This window comes from Stenella coeruleoalba (genome assembly GCF_951394435.1).
Source record: "Stenella coeruleoalba genome assembly, chromosome: 18".
Classification (NCBI taxonomy): domain Eukaryota; kingdom Metazoa; phylum Chordata; class Mammalia; order Artiodactyla; family Delphinidae; genus Stenella; species Stenella coeruleoalba.
Genome location: NC_137164.1, coordinates 5,057,430 through 5,082,108, shown reverse-complemented (window position 1 = coordinate 5,082,108; position 24,679 = coordinate 5,057,430). Strand labels below are relative to the sequence as shown.

Genomic DNA, 24,679 nt, shown 5'->3' with positions numbered 1-24,679 from the left:
AAAAGATATCTGCACCCACGTGTTCACTGCAGCTTCATGTACAACAGCCAAGATACGGAAACAAGCTAAGTGTCCACTGATGGGTGAATGGATAAATTGTGGTATACACATACAATGGAATACTATTCAGGCATAAAAAAGAATGAAATCTTGCCACGTGTGGCAACATGGATGGACCTTGAGGACGTTACGCTAAGTGAAATAAGTCCAACAGAGAAGGACAGATACCGTATGATCTCACTTATATGTGGAGTCCTAAAAAAAAAAAAAAAAATCAAGCTCATAGATAACAGAGCAGATTGGTGGTCGCCAGAGGCAGGGGTAGGGGAGTCAAGGGGTCAAAAGGTAAAAAGAAAACAGCCAACCACATAGGTGGTTATATACACCAAGTCAGGAGATCCGATGAATCAACGATTAACTGGAGCAATCAACCATTTAAATCTATGTTCCTCCTTATTTAGTTCCAACTAGAAAAAAAAAAGGATATGCTCATTCTTGTAAATACAACTTCTAATTTTTTTTTTTTTTGGTACGCGGGTCTCTCGCTGCCGTGCCCTCTCCCGCCGCGGAGCACAGGCTCCGGACACGCAGGCTCAGCGGCCATGGCTCACGGGCCCAGCCGCTCTGCGGCATGTGGGATCTTCCCAGACCGGGGCACAAACCCGTATCCCCTGCATCGGCAGGCGGACTCTCAACCACTGAGCCACCAGGGAAGCCCACAACTTCTAATTTTTAAGGAATTATAATTCTGTCACTGAAAAATAAGATTTGTAACTGCAATTTAAAAATAGCAATGTCATATCTAAAAATCTTGTGGGATATTTAAAAATATGGCATTTAAATTTATACATGAAAAAAACTGTATTTGAGGAAAAATTCATAGAAATGGTAGAAAACGTTGACCATTCAATGAGTATCCTTTGTCTGAAATTGGCATTGAAACTGATATTCACTCCACCTGGCCTGGTACATCTAGAACACTTATTTATTTTAGTCCAGACCAGTTAGATGGCCCTTTATATGGCAATAAAAAATCCAAACAAACGAAAAAAGAAGTTAAGAGCAGATTTAACTAACATTTAGTAACTGACTGCTCCATGCCGGGAACTATGCTGAGTGTTTCCACATACATTATCTTACCAAATTTTTACCATATCCTAGGAGGTCGCTATTTCACTGAAATCTAAAATGATTACAAATGTTACACAAAGATTGACTCACATTGGATCATTTCATCTTATTATACCACTGCATCCATAAATACATCAGAATGAACTTCTAAAAGATAATAGCTTTTAAAAAATAAAATAACAGGGCTTCCCTGGTGGCGTAGTGGTTGAGAGTCTGCCTGCCGATGCAGGGGATACGGGTTCGTGCCCCAGTCCAGGAAGATCCCACATGCCGCGGAGCAGCTGGGCCCGTGAGCCATGGCCGCTGAGCCTGCGCGTCCGGAGCCCGTGCTCCGCAACGGGAGAGGCCACAACAGTGAGAGGCCCGCGTACCGCAAAATAAATAAATAAATAAATAAATAATAATAATAACAGCAATCCTATTATCACACCTAAAAAAAAAATCAACATCAATTCCTTAATATCATCAAATACCCTTGTTTCAATTAGTTTGGATAAGGATCCAAACAAGGTATACACGTAGATGTGTCCCAAATCTATTAAGTCATAGGATACTCCTCCTCCTTTTCTCCTTGCAATTCATTTGTTAAAGAAACTGGTTTGTTTGTCCTGTAGAATTCCCCACATTTTTGTAATTTTATCTCTATAATATCATTTAGTATGTTCCTCTGCCCTCTGTTTCCTGCAAACTAGTAGTTCTAACTAGAGACTTGATCAGATTCACGTTCAAGTTCTTTACAAGGATGTCCCATAAGTGGCGGTACCCTCTTCCTATTGCATCTTCTTGTGGTATAAAGATTGATGGATGAGTCCAGGTGTCGTCAGCCTGACCCACTCATCAGAAAGTTCCCCATCAGCTTCTCATCTGATAGATTTAGCAACCGGTGATGATCTTTGCCTAGATCCAGTGTATCATTAGGGATTGTAGAATAACGACATTCTTTTTATTTTTACATCAGGTTTACTGAGGTATAGTTTATACAAACTAAAATTTATCCTTTTAAGTAAATAGTGTGATGAGTTTTGACAAATGTGTGTAGTCGTGTGATCATCACAACAGTCAAGATATAGAGCATTCCCAGCACCCAGAAAAGTTCTGCAGGAAATTCAGTCCTTCAGCCCCTACCTCCTGGCAACCGATGGGTTTTCTGTCCCTGTGGTTTTGGCTTTTCTAGAATGTCATATAAATGGAATCTTATAATGTGTAATGTTTTGAGTCTGGCTTCTTTCATGAGCAAAATGCTTGAGATTCATCCATGCAGTGTGTATCAGTAGTTCTGTTCCTTTTCGTTATTGATGAGTGTGGAATGTATGGATGTTACAACTGTGTATCCACTCATCAGCTGATGGTCATTTGGGTTGTTTCCAGTTTTGAGCTATCATGAATAAAACTGCTATGGACATTACTGGACAGATTTCCGTGTGGGCTTACATTGTCAGCTCTCTGATAGGTGGTTTGAAGAAGAATTCTGTATGGTGAGTGCATATGTATAAGAAACTACCAGTTGTTTTTCAAAGTGGCTGTATGATTTACATTTCCACCAGCAATATGTGAGCATTCTCGTTGTTCCAAATCCTCCTCTTTATTTGGTGCTGTCAGTCTTTTTTTTTATTTTGGCCAATCTAGTGCATGTGTAGTGAATAAGTAACTGTGGTTTTAATTTGCATTTTCCTGATAACTAATGATTTGAGTATCTTTTCAAATGCTTATCGGCCAATTTGATACCATTTTTGGTGAAGTGTTTGTTCAAATCTTTTGTCCATTTTTAAATTAGATAGTTTGTCTTGTAATTGAGTTGTTATTCAAGTGATGATAATCTTACTCTATAGTTCTACATTTAACAGTTGCAATTCTATAAGGAAGTTTTCTTTCATCAATTATTTTGTAACTTTGAAGTATAACTTGTACAAGGAACAGGATAAATGCTCGGCTCTTCCTCACTATTTACCAGTTTTATAATAATTTGGCCCCTTAGCCTCATCCAAAAGCTTCTTGATGTGATTTTTATTATGACCTTATGGATTTTAACATATTTTAGGTTATCTCACTCATTATTGCTTTATTCTTTGGTGATTAAATTATCCCATCTTTGACTAGTGGGAGGCCTTTCAAGTTGGTTCCTGTGTCTTTCTGACATGACTACAGTAGTTTCTGACAGTTTTACTTTCTGATCTGATAAGATTTTCTGGCTCTTCTTATACATTTCCTATCTATGTAGTAAACAGTGTGGTCTTGCCCACAGAGAGGTCTGGCCTTTGCCCTGGCTTCTGGGAGGTAATATCAATTCTGGGAGGCAATGTCATACCTGACAGAAACGTCTTTGTTTAGGGTGGAGCTGGCCACAACTGATAGTCTTACAGGGAGGGCTGGCCATGCCAGAGACACACCACATGATTGAGGGTGGAAATCTGGGGTACTGTGGAGACTGCTATCAACCATGTGAGCAATCAATCAATCATACCTAAGTAATGGAACCCCCTGAAAAACTTTGGACACCGAGGCTCAGGTACGCTTCCTTGGTTGTCAGTATGCCAAGTGCATTGTCACATGTTGGTGCTGGGAGGGTAATGTGTGGGTCCTGACTCCACGGGGTGGACAACAGCGGCTCTGTGTCTGGAACCTTTCCTGACTGTGCCCTTTGCATCCCTTATTCTGGCTGATTTTAATCTGTATCCTTTCCCTGTAATAAACTGTAACCATGAGTATAATAGCTTTCTGTGAACTGTGTGTGGTCTAGCAAATTACTGAAGCTGAGGATAGTTTTGGGAGCTCCCGGAACTTGCGGTTGGCATGAGAAGTGAGGGCAGTGCTGGAGGCTGTGACAGCTAGCTTGCAGTTTGGCTAACTCCAGGCTAACGGCCTCAGATCGGCAGCCAGTTATTTCTCTAAGGCTCTCTCTTCGTTCAGTGAGAAATGGAATTATATATACCACAGTAGAATTTATACACCACCCCTGGGTGCCAGGGACACTCACTGCTACTGAGTGGATGGTCATTGTTTCCAGGACTTTTCTGTGAACAGAGCTAGAAAAGCTTTTCTCTCTTTTAAAGAGAAAATCTAGCACAACTTCATACTGATATTTCCAATTAATATTTAGGAGTACAGATTTTTATATCTTTGATTTTATAGTTGTATCTTTTACATTGAAAATTTTGGTATCTATAACAAATAAACATTTACTTATTTGCTTTATCCTACTATACAATATTTTCAGAATAACAATGTCAACGTTATTACCAACAACGTGATAACTGGAAACAATTTAAGATTTCTTTCTAGTTCTTTTCTGCCTTTGGAAATACAGTCAAATTTCAGATCACCTGAAACAGTTCCTCCACGTGTGGCTAAGCCATCTGCTCAATGGCTTACTGAGGTTCATTTATTTTATGTTTCTTGATTTTTAGGAACTGCCTTTGCCCTCTTATTTCTTTAACTTTGAGTGAACCTTGTTTTATATTTGACATAAACCCTGTGCTTGGTTCTAAGAGTCAAATCCACAGAGATCTAGCTTCTACTCCTGTCCCATTTTTACATTTTACACGTTTTCACGGCCCACAATACTCCATTATAGTGAATTTTAAATTGTGGATAAAAGACGTAAGCCAGCATGTTTATTGGATGAGAATGCTATTGCTAAAGTAACGCTTAGAAGAGTAGACTTGATTCTTAAGGTTAAATTCTTCCTTTGTCTATATCATTAAGTTTTAGTAAGCTCTGTTTTGTATAGCAACTGCAATGGTAAACTTTAGTGCTACACAGCTGAACTGTCACAAAATCAAAATACTTAAAATTATAAATCTTAATTTACTGAGGACTATAATTAAGATAGAAGTTCTTAAACAATGAACACTGACATAATATTACTGTCACTCAGGTGGCCTTAGGCACAGCCGCGTCATCATATCTCTTGGGGACTTGTGGACCAAAGGGTGACAACACCATGACAAGTGTTCTCTGTTCTCACCCCTCTGCCCACTTCCGTGGCTGCAGCCCTCAGCAGTGTCCCTGCTCTACCACTTGCCTCTGAGTGAGTTCCTCTGCGTCCACGGTTCTACGTTCCCTGTATATGCTAAAGAAAACTTTTCTCTTTAATATATACATGAGTTTAAATTTTAAGGAAGATGACTCAAGAACTTACCAGCCCATAGGTCCCATTGTCTCTGCTCTTGTTTTCCCACGTTTTGCCTCTTTAAGGAGTTCTTCTATTGCTTTCCTGGTGGGAAAAAGGAAGAAATTTGAGAGAATTTTAGTCACTCCACTAAATTCTGAAAATCAGTTTGTTCCACGTATGTGATCCTGGGAAAGAAAGAGCTTTTGAAGCATTAAACTTCAAAATTGGGGGAGAAATTTAAAAAAATGTTTTAAAATGGCTGATAGTTTTGAATACATAAAAATTAAAAAGAAACCTTTTCCATATAGGGGAAGAGCACTGAAGAGAAAATTAAAGGCAAAATGACGAATTATATCCATATTAAAAATGTTCAAACGCACTATTATTCTAAGAAATACTAATTAACCCAACAATGATGAATCTGTTTCTGCTCATCAGTTAGTGAGGGAGTGGAGAAATGGATATTCTTTTCTCTACCAACGGGGACTAAAGCTGATATAACATTTCTGGAGAACAACTGGAAACGTGATAAAGAGCCGTAAAAATAAAACATACATGTTGACCTAAAAATTCCACCTTATTCTAAGAAAAATTCAACTAAGTATGCAAAACTATATGTACAAGGATACGCATTCAAAACCCTAACAGCTAAAGAAAAAGAAGAGAAAGCTTAAACGGTTACTAAAAAGGGATTGTTTAAATAAATCATGGCATATCCACACAGCGGAAGATTAGGCAGTTGTTAAAAATGAAGACAAATGCTTGGCACAGCAAGACATTCATAACATGTTAAGTGTATAAATCTGGGAACAAAAGAGTATGTATAGGATAATTTTATTTTAAATTTATTTACATGTACCTATTGCACAGGGAAACATTTGGAGGGATGTTACCAAAACGATAAGTTTGGGGCAGATTTTTAGTTTTTTGTTTGCTTCTCTGCATTTTCTGTTTTTTCTAGAGTGAATCTGTATTATTTGTGTAATTTTTAGAAAGAGGCTTTTTAAAAGCCTAGAAGACATATTTATCAACCATACTCTGAGACTTTACCACATATAATCCTGTGCAAGGTGTCATGGGTAATAAGATAGGACCATGGTCATCCCTGACTTTAATATTACCTATGATACAGCAATAATAAAGTTAAGAAAAAGAGAGGTATCACGTTGCAAACAACAATAGTCCAAAGACAGAACTGTAATTCTAATCACAAAATTTGAAACTTTTTAATAATTATAAATATTATTATAATTATAATAATATTATAATATTATTATAATTGTAATAATTATAATTATTATAATATAACAATTCTATTATTAAAATATAATATCAATAATTATATATTGATTCTATATAAAAACATTTAGTTACACTCTTACAGTACTACTCTAGGTACAATTCACATAGTCCTCAATGATATTACCATTCTGTTAGTTTATAAGAATGTTTTATTTTATACTGATTTTTATTTTATCAAAGCATGCATATAGCTTAAAGAGAAAAATATTATTTAAAGACTTAAAATGAAATACAGCAGTCTTCTGCATCAGCCTTCCTTACCCACCAAAAAAACCAATTTCAACTCCTTCTTATCTGTTTCTCCTGGTATTCACCTCCATATTTCTAATAGTATTCTTTCAAACTATTTCACCACCCTCTTCATCCTCAACAGATATATCTGGCTATTTTTCTATAATTTACACAAGTTTTAATAAACTCCTATTAATAGTGAGATCTTTAAAAAAAATGCCATTTCAGCTAACTCAGCAGCTGGACACTTTCTAATCCATCCTGGGAGGGCCCACGGATGGGCTGATGAAAAACTGAAACGCTGACCAGCTTGTCTGCTTCTTGCGCCTGGACTCAATCAGATCAGGTGTCATAGCCCAGCCTCCAGGTGTCGGGAATACTAAGTGCATGTGACACCACAGAGCCTTCTTCCATCTCTTTAAAATAATAATACATCCTATGGATGTGATCTGAGGACTTTGTCTCATAGAGTATTTCGGGAAAGATTTATCCTCTCTGGCTCCAAAACAGAGATCCTTCTTCACCCTTATAGATGTAAGCAAAAAAAAACCAAAGGGTAAAAATATGCCAAATACACCCCTGCCTTCCCATCAATTAGAGTGGTAGCTTTCAAAAAAACAAAAAAAACAACCAGAAAATCAATCATCCTGGATCCATCCATGTGTCCTCTCTCCTGACAACAGACACAGTTAAAAATCATCAGTGAAAGAACCTGCTTGGGCAGTTCCCCAATTATGAACAAACTATGTATCAGTGACAGATGAAGTAGAATGCATTTTCCCATAAAAACTGTTAAAACGTTTGCCCAGCTTTCTGGACATGCCTACGAAAGCCAGTTTGTGTCACGCTACAGTTGGGATGCTGTACATCTGCAGGAAGCAATACTCGGTCAGGAACCGTGCCGGGATCCTGCAGGCCTAGTCTAGGCACCTTCCAGAGCGTGAAGTTGGACGTGGATTCTTCTGTAGTTGTGATTTCACTGAAAACTGTCTCCAGTGCTGTGCTTAACTTTCTCTGCCGTGATTAAGGATACCTTCTGACTTACAACGACAGCCCAAGAGAAAAGAAGGTGTAAGTATGAGAAAGACTGCCTGGGGTGAACCAGTTCACCAGTGAGGAAAGACGGTGACAGGTCGGGAGCAGACAGGGCAGAACCCAGGCCCAGCAGACTGCCTGCGACTGAGGCGTTTGTTACTGTTTGGACAACTCATGTTGTCACGAGCTTTACGGTTTACAAAGCACTGTCCCATCTGAACATGACAACATAGTCATCACGACCAGTGTTCAGATGAGGAAGGAGGTACCGGGGACACTGAGAGCGGTGGGGAGGACCAAAACAAAACAAAAGGACCTGTGGGTTTAAGGGTACCTGCCCTGCATCTTCCTATCATACTTCCCGTCTCCTCCACAAACATTTGCACGACAAGTCCTGGAGAAGCCCTTTTCTCATTATCATTAAAAGGCAAAAAATAAAGTAAATGCAAAAGGGGAAAAAAAAAAAAGCCCTGACAGAGCTGCCACTGCTTCCGCACTCATTCAGAGAACTGCAGAGGCAGAGGAACGGAGGGCTGCTCAGACTTTGTCCTAAGAATGTGGGGCATTCGCTGTGTCCCACCCGCACTCTGCACGAGCTCCTTCTGCAGGGCTTTCCTTCCAAATAGGAAAGTAACTTCTAGCAATCATGTGTTTTGTCCTTGAAATAACAACATCACCTTCAAAATCAACAGGAAAAAAAATTAGAAAGTCAGGTAGTTTTCCTCACTCCTCTGTAGCCTCTGTTGTTTTTTCTGGAACTCTCGCTAATGAATTCTCGGGTAAGGAAATAACAAAGTCAGTTTCTACCACACATTATCACAGAGGCTAGATACTTAAATTATCAAAGATTATGAAACATCGGCATCATGAAACAAGATAGTTTTTAATGAGATTGTGAAACAGAAGTGTAAACTGCAATTAAAATACAGGAACAGCAAACAGTAGGAGAATATATAAGAACTAAGTACAACAAGGACTTGAACAATTAAATTTCAGACACAAATTTAAGTACCATAATTTTTATGCTTAGATCCTTTAAGCATCTTAAAGGTTTCTTTGTAAAACAAATCCATTGTATTAGAATAGACAGTCCGGTGCAAACAAGAAGTCCCAGAAAGCCAGGTCATTAAGCAGACAGTTTCCTGGGCACAGGAACAAGCTACAATCGATTTTCAATGATCCATGTGTGTATTATCCACAGACAATTTTCCATCCTAGCTCAGCTTCTTCAGGCCTGCCTGTTCATCCCATTAGCCAGCTGGTACATCCTTGTACAACGCACACTGATCATAATAGCAGCTTAAACAAAACCCGAGTGGGAACACAAATCTGGTGCTAAATCGCCTTAAAATCCAAAGTCAAACAAATTAGTTTTGAGTTATCTGGGTCTGTGGTCCTTTATACTCACATAAATCAACTGAGAGTTAACTATATCACTATAGCGAAAGGGTAGCAAGATATTTAAGGCAACTAAAATGAAACAACAGAAAATTAAATAATGAAGAACACAAGAAAATGAGATTTTTAAAGAAATAATATCAGAGAAGCTAAATATCAAGTAATTGCTCAAAAAAAGACCTCAACATATACTTTCTTGAGAAATGGTGAAGGAAAGTGCTGTGGACTCAATGTTTGTGTCCCTCCCTCCCCAAACTTAGATGTTGAAATCCTAGCTCCCGATGTAATGGTATTAGGAGGTGGGGCCTTTGGGGGAGGTGATTGGTGCCCTTATAAAAGAGACCCCAGAGAGCTCTTTCCTCCCTTCTGCCATGTGGGGACACAGGGAGAAGATGGGCCCTCACCAGACACCAAATCTGCTGGCAACTGGCTCTCAGACCTCCCGCCTCCAGAACTGTTAGAAATAAATGTTTGCTGTTTAAACCACTTAGTCCATGGTCTTCTTATTACAGCAGCCAGACAGCACATTCGTGGGCTGTAGCTTTGCTAGTCCAGAAGCCCAATTTGGCCGGGACAGCGGCTGGACGGCAGCACCATATCTGCCGTCGTGTGCATGGGAAGCTTTGCCTGGGCTGCACCCTGCCCAGGGCTCTTCCTGCAGCTACATCCTCACCACCGGACGCTCAGGTCAGAGGTCACCTTCTCCACCAGCCCTTCCTCATCTCCCCACCGGTGCCTCATCAATAGATATTATAAAACCACCTTTTCTTTCAGGCCGATGTACCATACTTCTAAATATTTAAGTTACATTTAAAAACCATTAAATAAAACATATTCATTCCTCCTACCATGACAAATACACCTTCATTACAATAAAAATTTAAATGTGTAAACTCTGTATGGTGATAGATGGTAACCAGACTTGTCGTGGCCATCGCTTTGTAATGTATATAAAAATATAGAATCACTATGTTGTACACCTGAAGCTAATATAAAATTGTAAGTCAGCTGTACTTCAAAAAAATGTGTAAAGCTATGATTTTTAAAAATTTAAGTTAGTGAAATATGAGATAATAGAATTAACTCCCTGCACACGTTGATTATTCTCTTAATGGGTTGGTAATATTTAGATGAATACAGAAAGACAGAAAATTTATATATATCTTTATTCCATAAAATTTATTTTCTTGCCTTTATTTCAGCAGAATCACTAATCATATTGTTATGATCAAGATTTACATATAAAGTAAGTTCTATGGACTGTAATAATCTAAAGTATTAAAAAACAAAGTGTAACTATTCAACATGGACCAAATTGTAGTATATTGTCAAAATGTAAATTAACATAAATGTAAAAAACTGAAAACCTAAATTTTGAATGTTTTAAAGTTTCCCTGTAGATTAATGAATCAGTAACAAACCTCCTGTATGTTCTCCAAGACCTACACATATACAAATGTATGAGTAATCTGATCTAACATTAAATGTTAGTCTCCAAGTATAACTATTCCTCATACTGAACTAAGTCATGAGAACCTCCAGAACTCTGAACTGAAATCCTGAGACAAGCAAGCAAAGGGAAGCTTAGCTCTGCTGGGAAACAATATTTCCTTATGGCAAAACCTCCTGCACTCACGCTGAAAAGAAGGTTTTGACAAGTTAATGTGTCTTTTTTTTTCCGAACACTGCGCGGCTCACATCCTTCCTGGACTCTGAAGCAGTGTGCGCTCTGACGTCAACAGGGCACAGCCCCCCATCGCCACGGACCCCACAGTTTCCTTTCATTCAGGGACGCAGGTCAAAACAAGAGGAGGGTGTTTCCTGGGCTAGGAACTGCACTGACGGAAGATCTGCACGTTTGTGACACATGGGGCTGCCCAGGTTCAAGGAAACTCTCCTTTGAATATCGATATAATAAGCACTTAATATGCACCACTGGGGATATGATGAAAAATAATGATGGCAGCAGTACCTATGTGCCATGTATCTTACACTTAATCCTCACAACTCCTCTAGGTAACTACTATTTCATTGATAAGGAGAAAATAAAGAGTGAAGAAACTGGGGCTGGGATGTGAACCCGGGCAGTTGACTTTTAACTGACCCTGACACTACAGTTCTGGTGAAGGCGAGACCCCCCAGCCTCGACACAGCTGAGCCCCGTGAGAGGAAGGCCATGGGAGGGCTGGCAGCACGTTTTACTGCGATTATTTGCAGTCACGACAAGACCGCTGTGGTGAAGGCAGAACTCCCGTCTCCTCACCTGGACTTGGACAGTCTCAAATGTCCACAGCTACCCATCCTGCGTGACCTCAGAGGGTGGGTTATTATTACAGCGAGATGACTTCTTCAGGTAATACGTGGGCTGACTTCTATTAGTTTAGCTCTTAGAGGGAAACCTTATCTCTCAGGTCATAAAACACCTCACCTGAGGAATGACCTCATAATGAAGTCACCTCATTGTCAAAGTAGTAAGTATTTCTGCAAATATTTATTCTTAAATCCCGATTAAGGAGCCACACACAGAAAATACAGTGATTCATTTTCAGTTCATATTATAGGACCTAGTTAAATGTGCCACGGTAAATCGTGTATTGTGAAGACAAGCATCTCTTACTGAAAAAAACTCTGTGCAGGGGGGTGGGGATGGCAGAGAACTACCTTAGAAGATAGTAAACTCTAAATAGAAAAGCCTGTGAATTATACCATTGCCAGGAACAACGTGTCTGTCTGATAGGTCAATTAAGTTTAAAAGTATATAAAGTATACACGTGCCTTACTAAAAGATTAGTTGGGAGAAGTAAACTCAGTCAAAGAAAGTAAGGTCAAAATAATTATTGAGGTCTCTTACTCTGTGAAAGCATTTTGTTATCTCTTCATAAAATTCAAACTCTCACCCAATAGCTGTTCGAAATGCAAAAAGGAAAAAAATCACAACGATTGAACAAAAGGAAACATTGCGATAGAAAGCCTCTAGGGCTCGCCTCCGCAGCCTTCTTCAGTGAGGCCTGGCACCTGGCGCACTGCCCTTCGGTAAACACGCCACACACCAGAAAAGCCACCTCGCCCATCGCGTGGTCTGCAAATCACTCTCTTAATCCTAAAAGAGCTTTATTTTATACCAGAGATCTGCGGGTTTCTGCAGACTGTCCTAAAGGACCCTTCAGAGCTCTTGGATCGCAGCCCCATCCAAAGGACGGCCTATTCAGCAGAAGGCCTGGTCAGCCCGCTGAAGGCGTTTCCCTCAGCTGTGTCAGGGCTGCAGCAGTCTGCTGAAAACAAGCCATCCACCCCATGTGCATCTCAGTGTCTGATTCATCAAATGATTATAAACTATACTTGGAGGTAAGAGCCAAGGAATGGGGAAAATATAGAATATTCCAGAATGTGTGGGATTTCCTAATCAATTCAGGGTCTTTAAAAAGTGTTTTCCTTTCAGCTGCATTAAGCAGTGTTGAACCCAGGAAGAAAACATACTGATGCTTCTAATTCTTAGAAGTCCCGCAATACACAATGAGATGGGAGGAAGAGAGAGCCTGTGTTCCTTAGCGACCAGCGCAGGTTCAATGGCTGCCTGGGGGCCCCTCAGTACAAGGCAAGAGACGACGAAACAGAGGGTGCAGCCCCTCCCAGCCCCCACTCTGTGCACCTCCAGACCCAGCCTCATCTTGAGCACCAGGAGTGTCCTGTCTTCCACACTTTAGGTATCAAGGGGTACTTTGAGAGGGATGGTAGTTTCTCCTACAAAACTGGCTGGGAGAGTTTCTGAAAAGAAATAGTACATATACACACAGACAACATTTTCTACCTCAGTCATTAAATACAAGAATCTACTATACAAAATAATTTATTGAAAACAACCAGTGAATTCTTGACTCTTTGTAAACTCTTCAGCGTCAAGTTTCAAGTTGTCTTTAGGGGCTAATGCACATGACAATGAATTTAAGGACAAGGCAATTTTCAATCCCATTTTCCAATTAAAAAAAATCTTAGTTAATATAATACAAGTGCTTTGGGGAAAAAATTCTACATTGCTATAATGTAGTTAATAGAATTGACCAGTTAGACACACACACACAGACTTGGGGAGTAGTGTCTCTTTGAGGAAAATGTTTATAAAAGTTCAAAGTTCTACTGAACTTAGATGGCTCAAGGAACAAGTCAGCCAAAACTGCACAACTGTGCAAGCAAGGCTTTACATTTACTTATAAAGACCCGAGATGCTTCCCTCGTAGCTGGCAGAAGTCATAGACTCTGTTGCAGTGCAAACATCCTTACAGACGCTGAATTCAACAGCACAGGAGGGACCACTAGAAAGGCTGCAGAGATGGCCAAAGGGTAGGAACCAGCACATGGGGACTAAACGCTACAGGAGGAAAGCCCAAAGCATGGAAAATTCCATTACTGATTAATCCTATCTTTAGGTTTATATCATACCATGCAAACAATACATCAACTGCCAAAAGAAAGAATCCGGAGAGGATAATACAATGGGTGATTTTGGCACCAGAAACCAGCTGCAAGACAGTCAAGAACTAGTGAACTCTGAAGTCCCAGAGTTCTGGGACTTGTAAATTACTTACAAGTGGTGCTGTTAGCAAGAAGGGAAATATGGAAGCATGTTCTGGAGCAGATGTTTCACTGTACATTTCAGGAAATATCAAGACACAGCACAGTCCTCTCCTGGCCCTTTTTACTGCTGTGCTTGAAGTAGCTGCACATATTAGAATCATCTTGTCTGCTACTGAAATACCACCCATCCTTAGGGATGGGACAGCAGCTGCAGTTTAACTGGATGGAGCAGTGCTAATGAAGAGCTCAGAACTGTGTTAAAAATGGAATAGGTACCCAACCGAGACAGCAGGGAAAGCTCTGAGAGACAGATCGTGCTGATTATACAAACAGCATCATTTGGCCTGCTCCCAAGGTGTGATAATGGGCTTACAAAAAAAGGGCACTGCGTTTTCAATACAAATGTTCAGGACCACACTTGCACAGCTCATTTGAAATATCAACCCCCTAAATTCACAACTCTGCCTTAGCATTTGCTTGATAGAAATCGGGCCATATGCTAAACTTCTGTATTAATTCCTACACAGTCAGTGTTCCCAGAGAGGCCTCAAATCCAAGTATTACAAGGCTCTTTTTACTATAATAGGCGAGGAAAGAAACCAAAATGAATTAAAATGTTCAGGTGAAGATCCTTTAAATATAATACTATATTATGAAAATGTAAGGGAAGTTTCCTGTTAGAGGTCCTCTAATTTAACATTATCATATAAAGCCAAGGAAATGATGGTTTAGAGAGGTTAATAACTTGCCTAAAACTAAATAGTTACCTGACTTTTTTGGGGGGGCGGGGGGAACATTTAATTCACAATTATATTTCTTCTCCCCCCACCCCCGGCCAGAACCTGGATGACATGTTTCAGTCATCCTGGGGAGAAATTAGGAGGGGATAGACCATAATTATGATACTTCAGCCCAAGGTCATTACCTTTGGAGTATAACCTTACAAGGACCAGCACTAGTGTGTCTACAACTGTGTTATGAATCACACTAGAAGACCCCACCCAGTGATGGTTTACGGGAAACTGGGTCCTGGCTGCAGTCAGGGGTAGTGTTAACTGAAACTCACTCAGCCTGGAAAATGTTACTTGAAGTCATTTGCTGTAATTGCTTAATCATATAAAAATGAAAACCTATTTAAAAGTACCTAAATTATTAACTTCAAAGCAGGATAGATCAAAAGCTTTTACTATGGAAACTGTGTTTCATGTTGGAGAACAGTGTGGGACAGTGGGAGCCAGCTCCACTAGCCACCTGGGTGCTCTGGACAAGTTAAGTACCTTCTCTGAGTACGTTTCCTCTCCGTAAAATGAGCCTGAGCCCCGGCTCACAGATGCACTGCAAGGATTGAAAAAGATGAGCGGTACAGAGGGCTTTCTTTGCATTGATGTTTCTTGGGAGGGACAAGGGGTCATTTAGGTATCTGAATTTGCCAAAACAAAACTTTAATCTCAGTACCTCCTCTTTTCATTTATACTGCAAAGAAAAACTTGCAGAATGTTAATTTTTATCTGTTGCATATTTCTGTTTTGATGAAAAGCTGAGGGGTTATTTATCAGTGCAAATAATATAAAGGAAATTCTATCTTCCTATGGTTAAGTCAGAGGAAATTTCCTGTATCTAATGACAGGGAGATGGGCAGAGCCCCAGTCAGAACAGAATTCCCTCCCATGACCTATGAAATACATGATCAGAAACGAATTACATGAAAGCATCCTATCTCATATGCACAAAAAGAAAGCCAGTGGTCCTGGCTCTTTGGCTTTTCAGACAGTTGTGTTCATTCGGGAACTAGGTCTGCTCCGTGCAAAGTCAGCAGCTGGGCAACTTCCTGGTGGATGTGACCAATACAGGGACAAGCTCTGGAAAGTTCAAGCTTGAGAGCAGAATCTCTCACCTGAGAAGTTCAGACTGAGTAGAATTACCTGATACTTGTTCTACTATTATACATTCTCTACCACATCTCTTGATTCTCTTAGAAGAGGGATCCAGCAGTTCCCACTTCCTAGGTTTGAACCAAGGACATGTTCAAGTCACCTTAGGAAAATGAGGAAGCGGCCACAGTGCAGTGGAGAGGATGATCCCAGTTCTGCCCTTACTGACTCTGTGATTTTTCTTGTCATCTTGGTTACACCATCTATAAAATGAAGATATCTCTACTACCCTTTCAGAGTTTGTATGGGGATCAAACACAATCATATATATAATTACTTTGTAGCTATAAAGCACTGAACAAATGTATTATCTTAAGAAAAATTTTAAATGGGTCTGTAGTATCGATTGTTATATTGTTAACTAAAACACAAAAATACCATATAATAGTATGTATCATGTGCACAGTGATTAAGAGCAGAACATACGATCTCAGTGACCCTCAGAAGAACCTTTTCAGTTATTGTCCCCTTTGTATGTGTTAGACCACTAAGGCTTAGGGAGGCTGCCTCATCCAGGGGCAAACCATCAGGGGACACCTGATCTGACCTGGACATCTGAGTCCTCTCCGCTCACACACACCCTTACTTTATCCCGTCCAGGAAGATGTCTTCTACCTTTTGAGGATGATCAAGTGCTGCTTTGGCATAACATCGATTAAAAAGTTAATGTACTTAAAGATAATGCCAATGAAGTTTAATAATATGGAAAATGATATTTTCATGAAGCGACTATTAGTAAGCCTATATCTACGTTCTTGACCAGATAGTCTGTAACTCAGTGACTCTTTTCATGGTTAAGTTTTATAGAAAACAGTCCCATTTCCAACACGTTTCAGCCTGAATTTAGAAATAAACAAGGATTACTGGTCAATAGTTTTGTCTCTCAAACTGAACTCTCTGGAGCACACGCTCTGGCAAAGCTTTCCTGTCTTCCTGCAGGGGGTAACACAGGCAACATCATGGACATAAAAGCTGAACCTCAGGGGTCAGGCTGTCTTCGGTTCATTCCACTCACTAGCCGTACAGCCTTAGGGCGGTTACTTAACTTCTCCAGACCTCAGTTTCTTTCTCTATAAATGGGAAACACATCATCTGCCTTGAAGGAGGTGTAAACTGGTTTGTCCACCTGGCTGGTCTTCTTACTTCACAGTCACAGTTGCGTGTCTGCTTCTGGCTAGGAATAAGCCTAGCAATAAGCCTAGCTGGATTCTTCACGTCCGGGCTTGTTCTGAAGCACACTGCTCTCAGATGGCGACCAGCTTATTACAACAAGAAAACAGAAAGGGAACCTTTGGCATGCTTGCTGCAAGTCTGGGCAGCAGGCAGTGACGCACCTGCAGGCTGATACTCCTAAAGACTGACATTTTCAGCAGAACATTTTTTTTTTTTTCTCTTCCAGTTTTATTGGGATATAACTGACACACAGCACTATATAAGATGTGCAGCATAATGATTTGACTCACATACATCATGAAATTATGACCACAGTAAATTCAGGGAACATCCATCATCTCATATAGATGCAACATTAAAAAAATAGAAAAAAACATTTTCCCTTGTGATGAGAACTCTTTAGGATTTACCCTCTTACCAACTTTCATATATAACATACAGCAGCGTTAACTGTATTTATCGTGTTGTACATCGCATCCCTAGTGTTCTTATTTATCTTATAACTAGAAGTTTGTACCTTGACTACTTTCATCCAGTTCCCCCTCTCCTCACCTCCTGCCTCTGGAAACCACAAATCTGGTCACTTTTCTATGAGTTTGTTTGTTTGTTTTTGAAGTATAATTGACCTACAACACTATGTTATTTCCTGGCATAAACAGTGATTTGATATTTTTATACATTTCAAAATGATCACCATGATGTCTAGCTGTCACCTGTCACCATACAAAGATATTACATAATTATTGATTATATTCCCCACACTGTACATTTCATACCTGACTCATTTATTTTGTAACTAAAAGTCTGTACCTCTTAATCTCCCTCACCTATTTCTCTCCCTTCCCCAGCTCCCTCCTCTCTGGCAACTATCTGTTTTTCCTCTCTATCTATGACTCTGTTTCTGTTTAGTTATGTGTGTTCATTTGTTCTGTTTTTTTAGATTCCACATAAGTGATTTCACACAGTATATGTCTTTCTCTGTGTGATTTATTTCATATTACCTTCTGGGTCCATCCACGTTGTTGCAAATGGCAAGATTTCATTCTTTTTTATGGCTGAGTAATGTTCTGTCACGTACACATCTTCTTTATCTGTTCATCTATCGCTGGGCACTTAGGTTGCTTGTATATCTTGGCTATTGTAAATAATGCTGCAATGAAATAGGGGTGCATGTATCTTTTTGAATTAGTGTTTTTGTTTTCTTTGGATAAATACCCAGGAGTGGAATTGCTGGGCTGATGGTAGTTCTATTTTTAATGTTTTCAAGACACTTCATACTGTTTTCCACGGTGGCTGCACCAATTGACACTCCCACCAGCAGTGTGGGAGGGCTCCCTTTCTCCACACCCTCACCAGCACTTGTTATTTCTTGTCTTTTTAGAACAGCCGTTCTGACAGGTGTGAGGTGATATCTCATTGCGGTTTTAATTTGCATTTCCCTGATGATACGTGTTGTTGAGCATCTTTTCATGTGCCAGCGGCAGAACAGTTTCTAATCATAAGACTCTAGAATCCCTACTTTCCCCATCCATTTAATGACAAAGTACAGCCTTTGCCATGAAAACAAACAAAAACCAGGAAAACAACTGTAGAACCAAGTCCTGAAGGCTTAGATTACAAGCTCTGATGGAGAACATAAATCCACCTTTTACTTTGATAGACACTGAACTTGATGATTATACTCTTTTTTCTTCATCTTCAGGGAATGAGATGATAATTGACACTTATATCCCCAATTAAATATTAATCACTTCCGAATAAAAACCCTGTTAAGTATTCTAAACACCAGGATTTATGCTTAAGTATGCAGAACAGAGTTAAGCAAGCAAGCCAGGATCTGAAATAACTTTAGATGAGGAATCTCAATGATACGTCATCCTCATCTTGAAATCTAAGCTCCAATGAAAATTCATTCTGAAATCCCATATAATTTACCAAGCATGGTGGTGAGAAATTAAGAGTTGTGGACCGAATGCTCTGAGGATCCCAGAGAAAACTGAGGAGTCTGTGCATCTTACCGTGGAGCTAATGTGATAAAAATGGCACAACAGATGTCAAATTGTAGAATGCTTCATTTAATTCTCTGTTTGGTCTTATGATATGCTGACTTATATAGTAAGAAATATATGTTTGGTTTTCCTCCCATTCCTGACACAGAGCTCCTAAAACCATGGGGATTTCCTAATTGATGAGAAATATAAAGCTGTCTTTTGTTTTGATGAGGTGATTTTAGGGAAAGCCCTGGGTAACCTAAGGATGGGGGCTGGTCACCAGGATAACCAACCGCTGATTAGAGAGTTGGAATTTCAGTCCCATCCGCAGACCTCTGGGGAGGAGAAAGGGGCTAGAGATTGAGTTCTACCACCAATGGCAATGATTTAATCAATTATGCCTGTGTAATGAAGCCTCCATAAAACCCCAAAAGGACAGGGTACAGAGAACTTCCGGGCTGGTGAGTGCGTGATTTGAGGAGAGGTGGTTGCCCAGAAAAGGCATGGAAACTTCACCCCCCCCGACCCCCCCACAGTCCTTGCCCATGCACCTCTTCATCTGGCTGTTCATCTGTATCCTTTATAATAAACTGATAAAAAGTAAGTAAATGTTTCTCTGAATTCCGTGAGCCACTCTAACAAATTAACTGGGCCCAGGGATGGGGTCATGAGAACTTCCGGTTTACAGCCAGTAGGTCAGAAGCACAGGTAAAACAACCTGGATTTGCAGCTGGCATCTGAAGTGGGGTTGGGTAGGTGCAGTCTTGTGGGACCGAGTGAGCTCTGATACTGTCTCCGGGCAGACAGTGTCAGAATTGCACTGCTTGACGGATTGCTTGATGGTGTTGGAAAACGCACACTGGAGACCTTTATGTGCTATCAGGCCATATAAAGACTGGGATTTCTGACAGTTTCCAACCAAAACAAAGTTCATTTTCAATGGCAAAATAAAACTATGCGACTCCACATCAGTTCACCCTATTAGATTTTATTTTTTGAAATATTATTGTCCAGTGAACTCCCCAAATCTGAAACCATACAGTAGGTATGTGCAGTAGAGCAGGTGCTCACAGAGTCAACAGCGGCTGCCTTGGGGGTCAGTGCTTATGACTATGAGATGCACTCAATGGGAACCACTTCTGGCCTTTCAGATCCAAATAAAACAACATAGCCAACTTTTCTTAGCTCAGGTGACTTCTCTGGACTCCCCTACCACCTGGTCGATACATGTGTAAGATCTGAGTGGTTCCTGCTGTGCGGGATACTTGGTTGGGACTCCACCTCTGCCTGCTCTGGTCATGACCACCTTTGCTTAGTGAACTCCTCCCTGTGGCTCCCAGCATGTTGTCATCTCCATGTGGACAGAGTATGCAGCTAAAGACATACAACTAACTACAAACTTGTGGTTTTCAACCCCAAAGCTTATAGTTATTTCAGCATTACAAATTCAAATTCAGCTCTTAGGATATTCAGTTAAAAAATACAGAGTGTCCATCTTCTATTCATTCATGTGATAAATATGTTTTGAACACCTACTGTGCTTCAGGCACTGCTCCAGGGGCTATAGAGACATCGGTGAACACAGACAAAAGTCTCTGCCTTCATGAAGCTTATGTTACAGTATGTGTGTGTGGCAGGGGTGGGGGAGGAATAGATAATATAGAATAAATGCAACAAATAGGTGAATTCAATAGGGCTATATTTAAAAAAATACTGCAGGGTGTGGGTGTTGGGGGAGGAGCTATGGTGTTGAACAAGGTGGACAAGTTAGAAGAAATGACACCTTTCCTTTAGTCCTGAAATACACAGCTCTTTGGTCTACCCTGGTTGCAAACTCTGTGAAGGCAGGAACCAAAGGAGATTCATTTTTGTATCCCTAATGTACCTGGTCCATGGCAGGACTTTAGAATAACTGCTGAAAAAAAATACATATATCCTGTATTTTTCCAAAGCAAGGCTACTTGTAATAAACAGCATAGATTTATCAGACAGCTGGCCAGGAAATGGATGTAGTATTTGGCATTGACAAAACAGCATGCCTTAGAATCACATCCTTGGAATTCCACCTCGTGATACCCAAAATAATAATTCTACCATGTTTGTTCCACTAGAATTCTGTGGGGACAAGATCCCAGGATAATCCACATCACCCTTCCATATAGTTGTTACTGCAAAATCAGAATGTCCTTTGAGCGCCCTTAAGTGGGAGATGTGCTGCCTTTTATTTTAGACCAATAGGAGAAAAGATAACAAACGTTGCATGGGATAGAGGTGGTAAGGGATGTCCGTATCCAGGGCTCTTGGCAATATAGAGAAGACATCAGTGAGATGGAGTATAAGGTATGGCCACCTTCACTGAGGTGCTCCACGACGCTCATCACTTCAGCTATTCCTCCCACTGAAGCCACAGGACAGGCATGCTTCCTTGCCCCACTCGAGAAGCCCTTTTCTTCTCGGAGCTTATTACTGTGGTGGCTGAGTATGCAAGTGTCAGCTGATAAGTGTACAAAATAATGTCAGTGCAACTGCAGTTTTCCCTCCCTGCCGTGGCAGTCATGCTTAGACACTGACGCTCAATCACGCACACACAGTCATTCATTCGTTCATCAACTAAGGACTGACAAGAGCCTACTGCGTGCCTGGCATGGTTTTAAGTGCTGGGGATACAAAAGCAAACAAGGACAAAGCCCTTGCCCTCTGAAAGCCTACATTGAAGTGGCGTTAGACAATAAATGGATAAATACATAATATTAGCGTCAGTTAACAGTGAGGACTCTGAAGGAATGAAACCAAGTCAGGGGACAGAAAGCGACGGAGGTCTGGCGGTCGGCACACGTGTTATCTGGGGTTAGGCAGTGTCTGAGGTGGTCCTAAGGATTCCCCACCTCCTGGCATTCCTGCCCTTGTACAACCCCTTCCCTTCACTTCTGACAGACACAGCAGGGCAGACGTGATGGACTGTCACTGCTGAGATGAGGGTATAGAGAGACTGAGCTTCCATCTTGCGTTCTCCCTCTTCCCTGGATCTCTTGCTCTGGGGGAAGCCAGAAGCCATGGCGCGAGGCCGTCCCATGTGAGCAAGCTTGGAAGCCCATCACCCCCATTCAGGCCTGGAGACAGCTGCAGCCCAGGTGACACCTTGACTGCAGCCTTGTGAGAGGTCCTGAGTCAGATTCCTCCAGCTCAGCTCCAACCAGATTCCTGACCCACAGAAACGGTGAGAAATGTTTTTTGATTTCAGCGGCTGAGTTTTAGGACAATTTGGTATACGGCAACGGGTAACTGACACAAGGATGTCAAGGATGGCCTCTGAGTGAGTACCTTGAAAGAGACAGCCATGTAAAGATGCGGGGGGAGAGGGGCTGGGGACGTCAAGGGCAAGCGCCAAGGCCCTGAAACGGGAACAAGCTGGGCAAGTCTGAAAGAAGTGCGAAGGCCAGTGCGATGCGGAAAGAAGAGACAGGCAGAGACCCCCACGGGTAGAGAAGCACCCAGCCCTAGAAGGCTGCTGTTCTAGCCCCCACTAACCACCTTAAACAGGCGCCAACATGACAACAGTAACAGTAAGAGCTAATGTTTGAGTACTTAGGTGCATTAGGAATCGTGCTAAGTGCTTTATTCTTCACAGTAACCCTATAAAGTAGGTATTAGTATCTGCTCAGTTTTATAGATAAGGAAACTGAGGCTCAGAAAGGCTGAGTGGCTCTCTCACATTTGCAAGTTAGGAAGCAGGAAAGCGGAGATTCAAACCAGGCCCTCTGCCTTCGGAGTCCTTACACTTCCCCTCTACACAGTACTGTTGAAAGAGGCCCCTAGAAAGAAAGCCTCTTTCACCCTTAAAAAAGAAAAATCAAAACAACCCCTCCAAACCCCAAAGTGTTGTTAATCCAACTGGTCCAGCCCCTGTCCGATCAGATGCTCCGGGCAGCCTGATTTTCTCTAGGAGCCCTTTTGAGAGAATCAGTTTGAGGCATTATCTACAATTGCTCTGAGGTCTGACCCAAGTCAGCATGGTAGACTTAGAAAAGCACACAGGTAGCTCTTCTTTTTGACATTTATTAAGAGCCTTACATAACAAACCTGGAAGTTACTGAGAATCAGTAGGTAAAATACCAATATATTCTATTTTAGGCAGTTTTATGCTTAGCTGACATAGCTTGAGCTCTGAGCTCCTATCAATATTCAGATACCTGGTACCCAACCAGGTATCCATGTGCTATATATAGAACTTGCTTTTCCTTCCTACTTAACGTTTGTCTTGAAGCTTGAGGAGGACTATGAGTATTCCATCAGAATCTTAATCTCTTTGTGAAAAGAGGAGAAACACAATCCATTTATCTTTGATTTTTATCTATATTCAGTTACATTAGGGATGCTATTTTAAACTATCTTTTTTAAAAAGCAATGGCTTTAGCAGACTGATAACCTTACATACAGGGGTCCATAAATTTATATTATAGTGCTGCATTTAGCCAGAGAAAACAAAACAAAAAAAAAAACAGAGGGCACTAAGGTTTTTGTTTTCAAGTTTTCACCTAGAAGAAATATGAATGAAACCAGCTTGTTCGACACAATTAAGGATATTACAGTAATAACATTAATAGGTAACCTTGATTGAGAGCATGCTATATGGGCCTGATACTGCCCTAAGCACTTTGACTATACTGTCTAAATTAAGAGTTACAACATCCCTATATGGTATTATTGTTATCCCAGCCTTACAGATGAAGAATCTCAGGCACAAAGAGGTCAGACAGCTTGTCCAAGGTCACATAGCTAAAAAGTCTAGCACGAAGACCAAGACTCAGGCGGTGTGATTCCGACAGTGCAAGCTCTTAACTCCTACACGATACTGCCTCGCAGTTATCAGTTATTTAGCCTGAAAAGATGTGCAGGATCCCAGGCACGACCACTTCTGCTTCTAAGAAAGATACGCTTCTTTCAAAAATACCAAAAACAAAAGTAAGATCAACTCTCCTAATACACATACATCTATTAGCCAATCCCAAACTCCTACAACATCCTACTGCCCCGCACAATAACTCAAAATTCTTTATTATAATTATTAGGTAAGTACATATACAGATTAAAGACACATGATATGACTTTAGGCACTAATAAACACTACACACACATACAAGGCTGAAAGTTTATTCCTTTAAAAAGGTTCATCATTTTGCTTTCTTCGTTGCTCAGTAATCTAAGTTTATCTTCTAGAAAATTCTTAGCATGTTCTCATTTTTCCTTGGTCTCTCTCTTTTCTCTGCTCACATGTCACCTCCTCAGAAAAGCCCTCCTCAACTAATCAAACTCTCCGTGCCTTCTCAAACCCCATGATTCTTTTACTTCCTGTTTACATCACTACCTTAATTACATTATATATTTATACACTTGTTTGTTTTCTACTTCTGATATTTATACACTTGTTTCCTACTTCTGCTGTTAGAAAATAGACCGCACGTGGGGCAACTTGTTCCCTGCTGTCCCCCTGATACCTAAACCGTGCCTGCATCTAGCGTGTGCTCAGTGATTTTGCCGCACAAACGAATGAATGAATTCGATGCTCCCTTTGAGAGCCACTTGGTGCAGGCAGAGGGCAGCAAGGGCCGGTCAGCTCACTGCCCCATGTCCTCTCCCCACCCCCACTTTCCACATCTGTAGCCCTGGAGTCTCGACCTTGTGAAAGATGTGAATTCTCACCAGGTAGGGGAAGGTGGTAAGGGTGGACTCCTATTATCAAGGACAGGTTTAGGAGAGGAGATGGTAAATCCTGCCTTACTGGTTTTGGTTGCAAGGGAGTGGTA

The 24,679-nt window shown here is 40.8% G+C and overlaps 2 protein-coding genes across 3 annotated transcripts in view; one reads left to right on the top strand and one right to left on the bottom strand.

Annotated features, from left to right (window-relative positions):
- Positions 1-24,679, bottom strand: part of LOC307176624 (protein POLR1D-like) — a 42,363-nt gene that overhangs the window by 11,896 nt on the left and 5,788 nt on the right. For both annotated transcript variants that reach the window (XM_079902959.1, XM_079902958.1), the window contains exon 2: positions 5,270-5,344. In XM_079902959.1, coding sequence (XP_079759085.1) covers positions 5,270-5,344 — 75 coding nt within the window. The remainder of the gene's footprint in view (positions 1-5,269; positions 5,345-24,679) is intronic.
- LNX2 (ligand of numb-protein X 2) overlaps positions 21,091-24,679 on the top strand; it is a 98,318-nt gene continuing 94,729 nt past the window's right edge. The window contains exon 1 of the mRNA XM_079902956.1: positions 21,091-22,092. The gene's annotated coding sequence lies outside the window, so the exon portion shown is untranslated. The remainder of the gene's footprint in view (positions 22,093-24,679) is intronic.